This window comes from Salvelinus fontinalis, chromosome 6 (genome assembly GCF_029448725.1).
Source record: "Salvelinus fontinalis isolate EN_2023a chromosome 6, ASM2944872v1, whole genome shotgun sequence".
Classification (NCBI taxonomy): Eukaryota; Metazoa; Chordata; class Actinopteri; order Salmoniformes; family Salmonidae; genus Salvelinus; species Salvelinus fontinalis.
This window is the reverse complement of record NC_074670.1, coordinates 57,420,747-57,431,515: the sequence shown is the minus strand read 5'-3', so window position 1 is coordinate 57,431,515 and position 10,769 is coordinate 57,420,747. Positions and strand designations below refer to the sequence as shown.

Sequence of the window (10,769 nt, the reverse complement as noted above, 5' to 3'; positions counted from 1 at the left end):
GTTCCTAATATGGTATAAAATAAGCTACAGCCAGACCTGTAGCTCATTCTTTTCAAACGTAGCAAAAAGGATTATGAAGTTCTGGCCAGGTGCACATCACAAGTTACAGGCAAAAATGTTGAATTACAATCCATGTCATCATGCAAACACTTGACACAGGTGCGCTTCCTTGTTTATATCCAGACACGGGTGCAACGTGATTGGCTAGTTTCCAGCGCATCATGATATTACTGGTCCATGTTGCAGTCAATCTTCCGGTAAGGCGGACCCAGTTTGTGTCACTATCAGGAAATAGACGTGCTTTTAATTCACACATTGTTGATGAAGATTATTCGTTGGTCAAATGAAACCAGTAACTCAAATGGGTGCTGTAGTTCTGGTGCTATTTACAATCGGTGCTTTTATCAGTCCAGTTCGATCTCTGGACAATGGTCTCGCGCTCAAGCCTACAATGGGTTGGCTGCATTGGGAGAGATTCATGTGCAATGTCGACTGTGACACGGACCCCAATAATTGCATCAGGTATGACATCTGGTTTCACCCTCAACTCTACGCGTACATTTAAATGTTCCAGACTCAAACATTGAAGGCAAGGGAAACACAATTGACAGTATGGGTATAATTTTGTGGCACGTTCCAACAGGAATCTTTTCCAAAAACTTCGTAAGTACAAGGATGCCAACAAACAACGCACACAAAGTAGCATTATCAATTCACCTAGCTAACTAGCTGCCGAATAGGCATCAACTCACCACGTAGCTTATTCTTAATGTTTGTCCACAGGCTACCAGAGTGAGGACAGACATTTTTCGGAATAAACGTTGGGAGTGAAAAACTTAATTAAATAGCCCACGCCCTACCCGGTATCTTATTCTGCCGCTATACAACTCTGTATGCGTTGTTTGTTGGCAGCCTTGTTATTTACGACGTTTTTGCAACAGATTCCTGTTGGAACGTTCCACAAAGTATCCCCACCCAAATTGACACCACTAAACTAGCTTAGACCATTCTGATGACCGCTCAATTCAAACTCATAGCAGGAAGTAGAGTAACTGTAGGCGGTAACATTAATGTTAGTGGGGTGGTTCTACATTCATCAGGTATAAATGGCCTCACACGTTCACTGTTACTTCATTGACACATTGAAGCATAGTTAATATGACAATATGAACTGGCTAATAGTTTCCTCTGTCTGTCCCTGATCTCTGTGCTGCTAGTGAGAATCTCTACATGCAGATGGCAGATGTGATGGTGATGGAAGGCTGGAAGGAGGCTGGCTACGAGTATGTCTGCATCGATGACTGTTGGCCCAGCCACCAACGTGACGCCAAGGGACGCCTTCAGGCAGACCCGAAGCGGTTCCCCAGAGGCATCAAGAAACTGGCCGACTATGTGAGTGTATAGGCTACAGAGAGGTCATGCTCATTAGGGCACACATGTAGAAAAATGTTTTGCAATGGAAAATTAAAATAATCATTTACTTTTGGGCCATTTGTTTTGGTTTCATGTCTACTGAACATGAACCAGTTGTTGAGGGACAACTTATATTATCCACATACAGTTGGTGATGCACTGCTTATGTCAGCTCTAACGCCAATGTTTTCTAGTTCCCAGTGCTTTTCTAGTTCCCAGTGCTTTTCTAGTTCCCAGTGCTTTTCTATCACACACTCTGTCACTTTAACACAACAAACAGAAACATGTCCTTCCTCGAGTGATAACCTACCCAATGGGACTGTATTATGTTATGTGGTTTACTAATTAGATCATCCACTTTGCTAAGAGTGACACATAACTATGAGCAAACAGAAAGGGAATATTGCTATTACCATGGTGCTAAATGACCAAAGGTTTCAAAACCCTCTGAAGTGCCATGGAAATGTGGTTTGGTAATACAACATCACCATCTACTGGTTTCAACTGTGAGGGTCCACTTTGTTCATGGATTTTGGCCTACAGGACAAACCTTTTCTAAAAGCCGTATTGTAAAATGATTTGTGATTGGTTATACAGGTTCATTCCAAGGGTCTCAAGTTGGGGATCTATGCTGATTTGGGAACCTTTACATGTGGAGGCTTTCCAGGGAGCCTGGGATACTACGACATCGACGCTCAGACCTTTGCTGATTGGGGTGTGGATCTGCTCAAATTTGATGGGTGCTACATGAAGTGGACTTTACTGGGAGAAGGTGATTTATATATTAAATGTCATGCTACAAAATGACTAATTCAACAGCTCAAAAGTCTTTCAGATTAAGTTACGTTTCATTAATTGAATAGAGAGTGATTGATTGGTAACACCCGAAACCTTATAATTACTGCTGTGTGACCTTTTTTTCCCCAGGTTACACAAACATGTCAATAGCACTGAACCGAACTGGGAGAAGTATCCTGTACTCCTGCGAGTGGCCACTGTATGAGTGGCCGTACCATCAGGTAGGAAAAGAGGCGAGGTGGTAAATGCCTTTATTCCTTCAGTTCGTTGGCTAATGAAAATGCTAAATATATCAGAAACTGAATTGATTTAATGTTAGTCAGGAGGATTCATTCATGATTCATTTTGCATTGATTAATGTGTCCCACCATGTCAATGATGTACTCACAGCCAGACTATGCTGCCATACGGAAGGTCTGTAACCACTGGCGAAACTTTGCGGATGTGTATGACTCCTGGGACAGTGTGAAGACCATCTTGGACTGGACTGCCGACCATCAGGACGTCATTGTCCCAGCGGCTGGGCCTGGGGGCTGGAATGACCCTGACATGGTACTGTGGCGGTTCCACTTTTTGCTATGGATAAGGAGTTGGGGCCAATTCATCCCATTGTTTTCTATGGGGAATGTTTAAGTGAACTTCCTGAATTGACCAATCGAATCCTGCTACTCAGTTGATGGCATTTAGTTTTACTGTTTCACTGGTCTGAGTAATGATTAATCATCAACTTTTCATCTTACTCACACCAGCTGTTCCTGCCATAACCCATGTACTTTGTCTGAATAGTATGTCTGATTGACATTGATGGTGTTCCTTCCTCAGCTGGTGATTGGAAACTTTGGCCTGAGTCACGCCCAACAGGAGTCTCAGATGGCATTGTGGGCCATCATGGCCGCCCCTCTGCTGATGTCCAATGACCTGAGAGACATCTGCCCCCGGTCCAAGCAGCTGCTGCAGAACACAAGGATCATCGACATCAGTCAGGACCCACTGGGCAGGCAGGGCTATCGCACAGCCAAGGTAGTACACCTCTACTCTGTCACTCACTGGGGATATTTCATGGTAATGCACAATGGAGAATAGAATTACCGCCACACATAAAACAAACAGGGCATATGCTACTTCTGTTGTGCAGTACCAAATCCTACTTTAAATGTGACTACTCGGTGCTAATACATTTCAATACAACACTGAACCAAAATATAAACGCAACATGTAAAGTGTTGGTTCCATGTTTCATGAGCTGAAATACCAGAAATTGTCCATAAGTACAAAAAGCTTATTTGTCTAAAATGTTGTGCCCAAATATGTTTACATCCCTGTTAATGAGCATTTCTCCTTTGCCAAGATTCATCCACCTGACAGGTGTGGCATATCAGTAAGCTGATTAAAAAATTATCATTACACAGGTGCACCTTGTGCAGGGGACAATAAAAGGCCACTCTAAAATGTGCAGTTTTGTCACACAACACAATGCCACAGATATCTAACGTTTTGAGGGAGGCTGCATTTGGCTGACTACAGGAATGTCCACCAGAGCTGTTGCCAGAGAATTGCATGTTAATTTCCCTACCATAAGCCTCCTCCAACATCGTTTTAGAGAATTTGGCAGTACATCCAACCGGCCTCACAACCGCATACCATGTGTAACCGCACCAGCCCAGGACCTCCACATCAGCTTCTTCACTTGGGAGATTGTCTGAGACCAGCCACCCGGACAGCTGATGAAACTGGGTTTTCACAAACAAAGAATTTCTGCACAAACTGTCAAACAGTCTCAGGGAAGCTCATCTGCGTGCTCGTTGTCCTCACCAAGGTCTAGACCTGACTGCAGTTTGGCATCGTAAGCGACTATGTGGGCAAATGCTCACCTTTGATGGCCACTGGCACGCTGGAGTAGTGTGCTCTTCATGGATTAATCTCTGTTTCAACTGTACTGAGCAGATGGCAGACAGCGTGTATGGCATTGTGTGGGAGAACAGTTTGCTGATGTCATTGTTGCTGGAAATGGCCTGCATACTCACCAGACATGTCACCAATTGAGCATCTTTGGGATGCTCTGGTTTGACGTGTACGACAGTGTGTTCCAGTTTCCACCATTATCCAGCAACTTCGCATAGCCATTGAAGAGCAGTAGGACAACATTCCACAGGCCACAATCAACAGCCTGATCAACTCTATGTGAAGATGTCGCGTTGCATGAGACAAATGGTGGTCACACCAGATACTGACCGTTTTTTTTTTAAGGGTATTTGTGACCAACCGATGCATATTTGTATTCCCAGTCATGTGAAACCATAGATTAGGGCCCAATTTATTTCAATTGACTGATTTCCTTTATGTGAACTGTAACACATTAAAATATTTGAAGTTGTTGTTTAATATTTTTGTTCAGTGTAATAATGGTCAAATACCCTTATGCAGCTCCACTATCACAGGGCCTAATCAAACTCAAAAAGCCTGAAACACCAAAGAAATGACATCTAACATCATGCGTTCACTATAAATTGCCAACTCCGAAACCATATGGCGTTCATCTGTAGCCACATAAAATATTTACTTTCCCCCAATAATCAACACCACCGATGCCGGTAACACATATAGACGGGTTGGTTGTTTAGCAACACAACAGTCACGTGGCGAAGTCGGTTAGGACCTCTACTTTGTGCATGACACAAGTAATTTGTCCAACAATTGTTTATGGACAGATTATTTCACTTATAATTCACTGTATCACAATTCCAGTGGGTCAGAAGTTTACATACACTAAGTTGACTGCCATTAAACAGCTTGGAAAATTCCAGAAAATGATGTCATAGGCTAATTGACATCATTTGAGTCAATTGGGGGTGTACTTGTATCTCAAGGCCTACCTTCAAACTCAGTGCCTCTTTGCTTGACATCATGGGAAAAATCAAAAGAAATCAGCCAAGATCCCAGGAAAAAAATTGTAGACCTCTACAAGTCTGGTTCATCCTTGGGAGCAATTTCCAAATGCCTGAAGGTACCACATTCATCTGTACAAATAATAGTACGCAAGTATAAACACCATGGGACCACGCATCCGTCATACCGCTCAGGAAGGAGACGCGTTCTGTCTCCTAGAGATGAACATACTTTGGTGCAAAAACTGCAAATCAATCCCAGAACAACAGCAAAGGACCTTGTGAAGATGCTGGAGGAAACGGGTACAAAAGTATCTATAACCACAGTAAAACAAGTCCTATGTCGACAACCTGAAAGGCCACTCAGCAAGGAAGAAGCCACTGCTCCAAAACCGCCATAAAAAAAGCCAGGAGATGGTTTGCAACCGCACATGGGGACAAAGATTGCACTTTTTGGTGAAATGTCCTCTGGTCTGATGAAACAAAAATATAACTGTTTGGCTGTAATGACCATCGTTATGTTTGGAGGAAAAAGCGGGAGGCTTGCAAGCCAAAGAACACTATCCCAACCGTGAAGCACGAGGGTGGCAGCATCATGTTGTGGGGATGCTTTGCTGCAGGAGGGACTGATGCACTTCACAAAATAGATGGCATCATTAGGGAGGAAAATGATGTGGATATATTGAAGCAACATCTCAAGACATCAGTCAGGAAGTTAAAGCTTGGTCGCAAATGGGTCTTCCAAATGGACAATGACCACAAGCATACTTACAAAGTTGTGGCAAAATAGCCTAAGGACAACAAAGTCAAGGTATTGGAGTGGCCATCACAAAGCCCTGACCTCAATCCTATATAAAATGTGTGCGAGCAAGGCCTACAAACCTGACTTAGTTACCCCAGCTCTGTCAGGAGGAATGGGCCAAAATTCACACAACTTATTGTGGGAAGCTTGTGGAAGGCGACCTGAAACATTGACCCACGTTAAACAATTTAAAGGAAATGCTACCAAATACTAATTGAGTGTATGTAAACTTCTGACACACTGAGGAATGTGATGAAAGCTGAAATAAATAATTCTCTCTACTATTATTCTGACATTTCACATTCTTAAAATAAAGTGGTGATCCTAACTGACTTAAGACAGGGAATTTTTACTAGGATTAAATGTCAGGAATTGTGAAACTGAGTTTAAATGTACTCCGCATTGCGTCGTGCATAAGAACAGCCCTTAGCCATGGTATATTGGCCGTATATCACAAACCCCTGAGGTGCCTTATTGCTATTATAGACTGGTTACCAACGCAGTTAGAGCAGTAAAAATAAATGTTTTGTCATACCTGTGGTATACGGTCTGATATACCACGGCTTTCAGCCAATCAGTATTCAGGGCTCGAACCACCCAGTTTATAATCTGAAATCAGGCTGTTGAAACTAACCTGACTGTTGATTGACAGGTGGACAGTTTCGAGGTGTGGGAAAGACACCTGTCTGGTGGCCGGTTGGCTCTGGCAGTGATGAACAAGCAGGAGATCGGTGGTCCCCGAGGCTTCCCCCTCACCCTGGCCACGCTGCCTAGCTGGAAGATCTGCCACCCCCAGTGTAATGTCACCCAGGTCCTGCCCAGCTACAAGGAGCTGGGGGTCCAGACCCTACTCAGTAAACTTGTGGTGGTGGTCAACCCTTCTGGCACAGCACTGCTGACTGTCACCCCCATTTAAGTGTGACTTCAACACCCAATGGCAATTATGGAAGGACATGCCCAACGTGAGCAGTTCTTTAGTATGGTGTAGCTAGCAGACAAGCATATGGGCCCTGGCCCTCACCCAGCACTGATTGAAATGCACAGGATTTATGAACCTTAGAATAGGTTATTTAGTTGGTGTGCTTCCCTTGAATTATTAGAGGGATTTTTCATCTTTATTTTAAGTGTGGAATGTGTTAGTAATTGTTCATGTTTTGTATGCCAATTGTTCTGGTCACAAAAAGGAGATTTGCTGGATGGCAGACACCTGAATGTTCAGATAGCAAAAATCAGTAGTACTGTAACAATTTTTCCTGATTTGCAGTAACTGTTACTTTGGTACAATCATGTTTGGAAATGTTCACATTTAATTAAAGGGGCAATCTGGAATTCAAACAAAACCAAAGCCATCAACCTGCCACTTTTTTGGTCAACTTCGGGATGGGGCTGGAAAAACATTACTTAAATTTACGGTAACACTTCAACCAGCGTTATCACATGGTTATAACCATGTCAATGTCATAACAGCTGACATAACTTGTCAAAATGGGATCATAACATTGTCATGACCCATATTTACACCTGTTGTGACGTTATTTTTATGGCTGGTTATGACACTTGCGTAAGTGTCAAAACCCACATTTATTCAAATGTTTTTTCCTTGCCAAAAGGCCTTCGTAATTATTTTGTCGTTTTTTTTCTTCATATTTTAAATAACTTGTAGAAAACACTTTGACCCTGTGACTAAGAAAATAATGCTTTTTGGAAGTGTCAAAGTGTATGACCAGAATATATGCCCTTATGTCAAGAGGGTGTCTTGTCCTGCATACATCCCAGTCATCAGCAAGAGTGTTGGGGTCGGTGCATGTCTGACATCAATGTGTGTGCAATTTAATTTGGTAAATTTTAGAAAATTATAGTAAACATACTGTTGACAAGTAGGCTATATGGTGTAATGGAATGTTTTGCCTTGTGTGGTAGATGTCATAACCAGCCATAAAATTACTTCTGTGGTAGGTTTACACTTCTGTAGTTGTCTTAACCAGCCATAAAATTACTTCTGTGGTAGATTTACACTTCTGTAGTTCTTAACCAGCCATAAAGTAATGCAATATGTCAAACTTATGATGCTGGTTGTCCCCAAATTTCCACAGGCAAGGACTGACCATATCGAAATGATTGTTTTAAATCTTTTCAATGCTGTCTTTGCACTACCCTAGTTAGCATTGGCTGGCAAAACTACTGCCAACTTCCTTCAAACTACACAAGCAAAAATTGTATCCGTGTGTTCATCTAACTGTAAGTAGAACAAGGGCTTTAATCCCAAAATCTCATTTGGGGTTCTTATCACTTCAATATACGTACACACACTAGATATGGGACCCCACCGTTGTAAAAATATTTTGGAAGCTATAGAAATGCATTTATTAGATTTTTTTATAAATGTGACCTAAACAAGAATGTATACAAATATTCCTTATAGTATAATTTGATATTAATGTAAGCGTACAACAAATATACTTAAATACATGCAATTGTCCTTGAAACATTTATTTGAAATACTGTTTTATTCCATTCATTCCTATGGAGGACTGCTCCTACTAGGGAGTGCCAATATGGCCGATCGGTGTCTTCAAAGCATCTCAATGGCCGATACATAGCGTCAGCATTCTAGGGTTTATATACATCATTCGGTTCTGATGGGGTTAGACTGTTGTACTAAGCCCATGAGGAGATGATTCAGGCATGGTTATCCGCTAGTGTTTATACTGATGTGCTTTAACCACTCTTGGAAAGGTTAAGTTGTAAATTCTGGAATGGCCAATTACATCTTCATATCCACCAACTAATTGCCATCATCTTGTAATTACCACCAAGGTACAGTAAGGAGAGATGAGACATCTGGTAAAATTTTTATACATTTATTGGGGGGAAAAACGACAAGTCCATCCAATAGATTGACCCACAACCTAGAACTGGATGACCTGGCCCTAAAAGGAGACAATACAAACAAGGTTATAAGGCAGCTCAGATATTCAACCAGCACATTGAAACTATTCACCTTTCCACAACAAAAAATCCGAAACACCACTTCTGAATCCAATCACATCTTTCAATTTGACAACTTAATAGAACTTGTTAACATTCATTAGGGCATATCTAAAATCCAAACAATTCAAGAGCCGCACACGTTTGGCCAGAGAGGGCCTTCAGACTGCTATTGTCAATTCCTCTCCAGGCTGTCTAATAACCCCTGAGTTCAGAGGAAGCATGCATTTTTGTAATTGACTAAATGTTCTATAGAGCAACGATTTAAAGTGGAAAAACTCAGGTGTATCAAGGATAGTTTAACATTGTCAAATGTCACCAACGATAACACTAAAAAACAGCAGGCTCTGGACCCTGTAGGGTAAGAGTTGAATAACCCTAGTACAGTACATTCAGAAAGTATTCAGACCCCTTGACTTTCCCACATTTACTTTACAGCCTTATTCTAAAATTGATTAAATTGCCCCCCCCCCCCCCTCATTAATCTACACACAATATACCATAATGACAAAATATTCTCACATTAAAAATAAACTGAAATATCACATTACCATAAGTATTCAGACCCAGACTTTCCAAATGCACTGTGCATACACACATTGCTTTTCATGGCTGTGGAACAAATACACAACCCATCCCACATGCAGAATAAACATGGGCCAGGAACGTCTGTGTTGCACTACTTGGCTAGAGTTTGTGCTTACCTTTCTCTTCTTGTCACCTCCCAGCTCAAAGTGTTTGCATCTCTTGATGGGCACCATTCTCTTGGCCCTGCAGTTGGGCTCCACACACTCCAGCCTTAACACAATCTTCTTTGTGGTCTTGGCCTGAGGAGAGAATACAATGTTACCACAGTCCAGGATCCATGCACACATGACACAAGGCAGCGGCATTCTGATGATCTACCCCTCTCCTGAAGTGTGTTCTCGTTCACTCCCCTTCATGCATTAAATGGCTAGAGGAAGTTACCACCCATTCCTTTCAAATCCATGAGAGGGTGTTTGAGTGCAAAATTTGGGAAAAGGGTGGATAATAACAGCGTTGCCAGCGTTTCTCCATTTCAGAGCTCAAAATTCTACCCCCAACACCTTTTCATTTGCTGGAGTGTAAAATTTTTGTCAATACTGTATTATATGTAGGTGCCGAAGTAAAGGAGAAATAAAGTGTTCATTAATAATCAAGTTGTCTGAGGTTTACCTATAACCTTGCCATGGAAGAGACACAGCAGGGCCTCAAACCATCTCAGTTTTCTCTAGCAGACACCTTAGGAAAGGACAAAGCCACTACAGGCCAAGCCTTGCTGACAATGACCTGCACAAATAGTACACATTTGTAAGGTATATCAGTGGTTCAACTCCTTTCCTTGAGTAATCAACAGTACATGTACAGTTGAAGTCGGAAGTTTACATACACCTTAGCCAAATACATTTAAACTCAGTTTTTCACAATTCTTGACATTTAATCCCTGTTTTAGGTCAGTTAGGATCACCACTTTCTTTTAAAAATGTGAAATGTCAGAATAATAGAGAATGATTTATCAGCTTTCATCACATTCCCAGTGGGTCAGAAGTTTATATACACTCAATTAGTATTTGGTAGCATTGCCATTACATTATTTAACTTGGGTCAAACATTTCAGGTAGCCTTCCACAAGCTTCCCACAATAAGTTGGGTGAATTTTGGCCCATTCCTCCTGACAGCTGGTGTAACTGAGTCAAGTTTGTAGGCCTCTTTGCTCGCACACGCTTTTTCAGGTTCTGCTCACAAATTGTCTATAGGATTGAGGTCAGTGCTTTGTGATGGCCACTCCAAAACCTTGACTGTTGTCCTTAAGCCCTTTTGCCACAACTTTGTAAGTATGCTTGGGGTCATTGTCCATTTGG

General features: G+C 41.9%; 2 protein-coding genes and 1 non-coding gene across 3 annotated transcripts in view; 1 reads left to right on the top strand and 2 right to left on the bottom strand.

Annotated features, from left to right (window-relative positions):
- Window positions 1–249: 249 nt before the first annotated feature.
- Window positions 250–8,397, top strand: gla (galactosidase, alpha). Its single transcript, XM_055927223.1, has 7 exons — window positions 250–522; window positions 1,218–1,392; window positions 2,011–2,185; window positions 2,341–2,432; window positions 2,602–2,763; window positions 3,034–3,231; window positions 6,551–8,397. Exons 1-7 carry the CDS (start codon window positions 344–346, stop codon window positions 6,812–6,814), a joined length of 1,245 nt encoding a protein of 414 aa, XP_055783198.1. The 5' UTR covers window positions 250–343; the 3' UTR covers window positions 6,815–8,397.
- Window positions 8,398–8,743: 346 nt separating this feature from the next.
- The window catches only part of LOC129858195 (60S ribosomal protein L36a-like), a 4,868-nt gene continuing 2,842 nt past the window's right edge, over window positions 8,744–10,769 (bottom strand). The window contains exons 4-5 of the mRNA XM_055927227.1: window positions 9,591–9,713; window positions 8,744–8,828 (exon numbers count right to left, since the gene is read on the bottom strand). Of these exons, the coding sequence (XP_055783202.1) occupies window positions 8,808–8,828; window positions 9,591–9,713 (144 nt within the window). The 3' untranslated portion in view covers window positions 8,744–8,807. The remainder of the gene's footprint in view (window positions 8,829–9,590; window positions 9,714–10,769) is intronic.
- Window positions 10,067–10,203, bottom strand: LOC129858735 (small nucleolar RNA SNORA9). The gene has a single exon (XR_008760088.1). It is a non-coding gene; the product is annotated as a small nucleolar RNA SNORA9 (small nucleolar RNA).